The sequence below is a fragment of the Solanum tuberosum genome, unplaced genomic scaffold (genome assembly GCF_000226075.1).
Source record: "Solanum tuberosum cultivar DM 1-3 516 R44 unplaced genomic scaffold, SolTub_3.0 scf00060, whole genome shotgun sequence".
Taxonomy (NCBI): domain Eukaryota; kingdom Viridiplantae; phylum Streptophyta; class Magnoliopsida; order Solanales; family Solanaceae; genus Solanum; species Solanum tuberosum.
Genome location: NW_006238985.1, coordinates 1,163,829 through 1,168,679, shown reverse-complemented (window position 1 = coordinate 1,168,679; position 4,851 = coordinate 1,163,829). Strand labels below are relative to the sequence as shown.

The 4,851-nt window shown below is 31.6% G+C and overlaps 1 protein-coding gene across 1 annotated transcript; it reads right to left on the bottom strand.

The window, feature by feature from the left end:
• On the bottom strand, nucleotides 1–1,470 carry LOC102601121 (uncharacterized). The gene has a single exon (XM_006344683.2). It carries the CDS (start codon nucleotides 1,379–1,381, stop codon nucleotides 233–235), a length of 1,149 nt encoding a protein of 382 aa, XP_006344745.1. The 5' UTR covers nucleotides 1,382–1,470; the 3' UTR covers nucleotides 1–232.
• Nucleotides 1,471–4,851: the final 3,381 nt, after the last annotated feature.

Genomic DNA, 4,851 nt, shown 5'->3' with positions numbered 1-4,851 from the left:
TTTACCATGAATAGCTAAACAAAATCCCATCATTAAGCATTTTTGAGGATTTTTTTAGTACATACACAAAGAGATAACAGAATAGCATAAAAACATTACCATAACAAGGAAATAAAAATCTATACAATCAACTTAAACGTATCTCTCATCTCTTGATGGAAGATGGAAGATGGAAGATGGATGATAGATATAGTAATAATAATAATGATTGATTACATATACAATTTTTTTTTTACCTTGAAGAAACTGGATTCAAAGCTCTAGCAAAACCATTCATGGCTCCATAACTTTTTGAACTGAACCCTAAACATCCAAGCAGGCCTTGCCTATATGGCAAGAAAGTCTTCTTCCTCATTTCTTCTGATTGAGCTCGGTTTGTAGTGTAATGCAATTCATGAGGCGATGGAGGAACTCTTCTCTTTCCAATCCCACTTCCATTCACGGGCTTTTTCTTCTTCTCTTTTGTATTCCCATTTTGTTTATCTTTTTTTGTTTCAGATGTATTTGCAGAATCAGTTGGAGTTTTGTTGGTTGCAATTTTGTCAAGCTTTTTGTCTTTCACAGGTGAAAATGATATCCCACTCCAAAACTTGTGGCCGTTGTTTCTTCCTTCGCTTTTACTTCTATATAGAAACTCCTTCAGGAATACCCATCTTTTTGAACTCCTTCCGACTGAAGAAGACCTCGAAGAAGATCCAGAAGGGCATGGCGTCGTATCATTCGAAGTTTCTTCTTCATCATCTTGCTTAATCTCTTCATTTTCCTTCTTCTCTTTCTTCTTCTCATTGATTACTACTTCCAATTCCTCCTCTTCAAAATCCTCCTGCCATTCATACGACGTCGTTCGAAGTGGTGACATGGATCTAGTCCTTCTCCTCAATGATCTACTCCGCAGCTTCAAATCTCTTCCTCTGCAACTTTTCTCTTCTTCATCCTCATTTTCGTCGAGATCAAGCAATGGTGCTAGGACTTGTGGACGTTTAAGGTGAGTGGACAGCTTCATCGGCCGGATCTGGCCATTTAAGAACAACTCATCAGCCGAACTCATGGATCCATCGGCGGAGCCGCCGCCCTCGGTGGTAAGTCTAGCAGAGAAATCAAAATCTTCAGGAGGTGATGAAGTTGAAGTGCTAACAGCATTTTTCATGCTGGTTGTTGATAAAACGAAATGCATAGGACTCGCCGGAGCACTGTAATAGAAGCCACAGTGTGGTTGACCACGGCCTGGACTTGACGGAGCACTAACATATGGAGTTGAACATGAACTATCAATATCGTCTGAAAACATGCCGGTTTCCGCCGCCGAACCAGATTCAGGTTCGGATTCCGGCACGGCGGAGGAAGTGGTGATGATGGAGGAGTGATTTTCGAGGGGTTTCATTATTTTCTGCGAAAGGTTTGTGCTGGGAATGTGTAGTGAGTGATGTATGCATAAAAAATAGAGAGAAGTAGGAGGGGCTTTTTGGGAAGTGAAAAAGGTTAGAGAATGACCTTAAATGTTGAGATATATAACGACTATGCCACTGGGAGTAGCGGGTCAGGAGCTTATTACTGCTGGTATTTTTTTCCTAATAAAATAATAATAGTTATTTTTGTCATAAAGAAAGTGTTATCTTCACAAAAATAACATTTATTATTATGAATATGGGAGTAAAAGATTATAGTTGAAAAAACCATACTACTAATTACTACTTTGAGATTGAATAATTTTACAAAAACGATACTAATTTTTTCACACATTTATTAATTGATGGGATGGGATTTTGAAAACTGTGGTATAAATTTACATGAGCATTAATTGAGTGCTCTGGACGGATGTTTCTACATTTATGATTTCTTTTCAAAAAAACATATTCAAAATGCATACAGTAGCATTTGAATTTTAAAAAAATAAATAAGAGTTTCATTTTTTCTCAAAATAAAAATGAGTAATAATTAATTTGGATAATAGAATCTCACTGTAATGTAATCTGCATATGCTAAAGAGTATAAACTATTATATACTAATTCAGTGTAAAAATAATTCTGTTATTTGAATGACCCAATTTATGATGAATTTCATTTAAAAGAAAATTTTAAACATTTCATGTTAGAAAATAGAATAACGATGTTGGTATTGTTGTGTAAATAAATGACACCGCCAAGAAGAGTTAATTAATCTAAGATTAAATGTCTTAATTACAAGTGTAAATTACTGATTTGGAGAAAAGTAATTAAATAAGTCACATTTGGAGAAAATGAATCTAGTCGTGCACTGCCAATTATTATTTTTCTAAAAAAAAAACAATTTTATATCCCCTCCAATATAAAAGTAACAAAAACCATCCCAACCAATAGAAATTAAATATATTATTTTAACTTTCTTCAGGTATCAAATAGAGTTACAATTATGAATTCTTTAATGTTTAATAGACAAAACGTAAGTGTGCCTGCATGTATTATTTTTCACATTTGCAAGATGGAATTAGAAGAAACGTTGGTGGTGAAAAATATAATAAATGTGATTTCCTTTTCTGGTGAAGCATGAAAGATGTGCTTAAAACGTCTGTTCTCTCTTAAAAATTAATTAAAAAAACATAATTATAAAGTATATTATTTGAAATGTATAAAATCTCAAACAACTCGATGACTCATATACACTTTGGTAAATTAAATGAAACAACATTGTATTTTCTGTGATTTTAGAGTTTAAAGTGTTAAATATTGGTTTATTGGCTGGATTGCCCACAAGGAATGCTAATTAGCTCGTTAGTCAATAAGATGGTTTTCATTCTAAACCTTATTTTTAACGTATAATTATAATTGTATGAATATTGAGAATTATTGATTTCTATGTAATAATATGACAATTAAAATTTTCTTTAAAATAGGTTTTGCGAACAAAGAAAAATCATTTGTTTCTTAAGAATTTTCGACGATCACCAACATGAATCGTAATTATTCCAAAACTACTCAATGAAGAAAAAACTCAGATCTTTTAACCACTATTTTCGATTATATTACATAAAGCAATATTACATAAAGCAATACGTATTCAGTCTCTAGTCTCAAGAGGATAATTAATTGTAATGAGTTTTAGTAACACTAATGAAGCATAATAGTCATTTAGGAAAGGCTGGAAAGTTTTAATATATTTTTTAACAATGATTTTTTTAATATACTACCCTATCTTTTTAGCATAAAATAAACAAAAACAATTGGTTTCTTGTGTTCAAAGGAAGCACCACTTGATGAAAGATAATATTTGCACACACTTTTAGAAACTCATTGTTGCAATATCTCAAAGCAATACATGAATCATGATGAATCTTTTGTAGTTCTTGTGCTTTTGAGTCAATGAGATTAGATAGGGTATCATCATTTTTTAATTTTGGTTTTCCACGGCCGATGTTTAGATTGCACATTACAGGGCCCATTCGGGAGTGATGTTCCCAACAAAAAAAAATTTGTATCTAGGGCTCGACTGCAGGGCTCATTCAGGAGTGACGTTTCCAACAAAATTTTCTCCATATCCAAGAATTGAATTTGAAACATCTTGTTAAAGGTAAAACAGTTTCACCATTATACCATATCTCACCTCACGTTGATATTGGGTATCATCATTAGTACATAGTCAAGGGGACTAGAATTCTTGACCAATTAGAATGTCTAAATATAATCATTTTTTCCTCTTCTTTTTTTCTTCATGATGAACATATATTATCAAGAAGTAACATTTTAGAGATCTCCTGGCATGCATGAAACTTTGGTATGAATTATTATGTGTAAGACAAAAGCAAATGATGGTAAGAATACTGGAGTAAGAAATATACTAAAGACTAGATCCATAATATGTTGATATTTGCTTTCCAAAAGTGTGGAAAAGGTCACTCCATTTCTTGTGGCTTACTATTGCTAGTACTCTTGCCATGCCATGTCCCAACATAAGCAAAAGGCCTAAATTATTGCTCCTCTCCAAAAATATATACATAATATAATTGTCCTCTCTTTTGTCTCATCCACTCCTCTTTTATTATATATTATTTACATTTGGGATAGCAATATTATTGGCTCTTTCTTCAATTGTTTTTAAATCTTGATTTCCAAAAAGTTAATTTAAGAAATTAAAATTTCAACTGTACTCATTCGTAATTACATGGTAATCGTAGATTATTAAAACATTCTTAGAGCTTATTTAGATTAAATTATTTTGAGTGCTTTTAAGTTAAAATAATTTTAAAGTACTTTTGGAGTGATTGGGTAACACAAAAAAGTGCTTATAAGTTTTAAGCTTAAAATGATAAAAAATAAGTTAAAAGTCAATTCAAATTAAACCTGCTTTTAGTTTTTCATAAGAGGAGTTTACCTTAAAGAAAATATTGATAATATAATTCAAATAACTTTAAATTATATGTGATATTACAATAACGTATCAAGTCTAATTCTATAAGTCAAATTTGAAAATAAAATTATAAACGCAGATCTAATTTCTACTTTATAAATTTACGGGAATAGAAATAACAATGGAGTGTGTCAAACTTTGATACTCCGAAACCATCCAAATAATTAATCGGCCTATAAAAATGACAAAACTAAAATACTACTACATGTCCAACATCAAGATTATACTATATTATAGTATAAGATATAGAACTCAAAGACAAGTTGATCATTAACTTGCCACTTTCTTATTTTTATTTTTTTGTATCATCTTAAACCTTAGCCAAATATAGGGTATGAACCAATGGATAAATTCCTTTCAATAAAAAAAAGGGTAAGCAAAAGTCATCAAATCTATATACATGCCAAATTAGTCTAGCACAACAAATTTTCTTAATAGGAAAAACAAAGAGGAAATATTGGGGGGGGGGG

What these genes read in the sequence shown, in the direction of transcription:
- LOC102601121 (XM_006344683.2), bottom strand. Translation starts at nt 1,381, where the DNA reads ATGAAACCCCTCGAAAATCACTCCTCCATCATCACCACTTCCTCCGCC.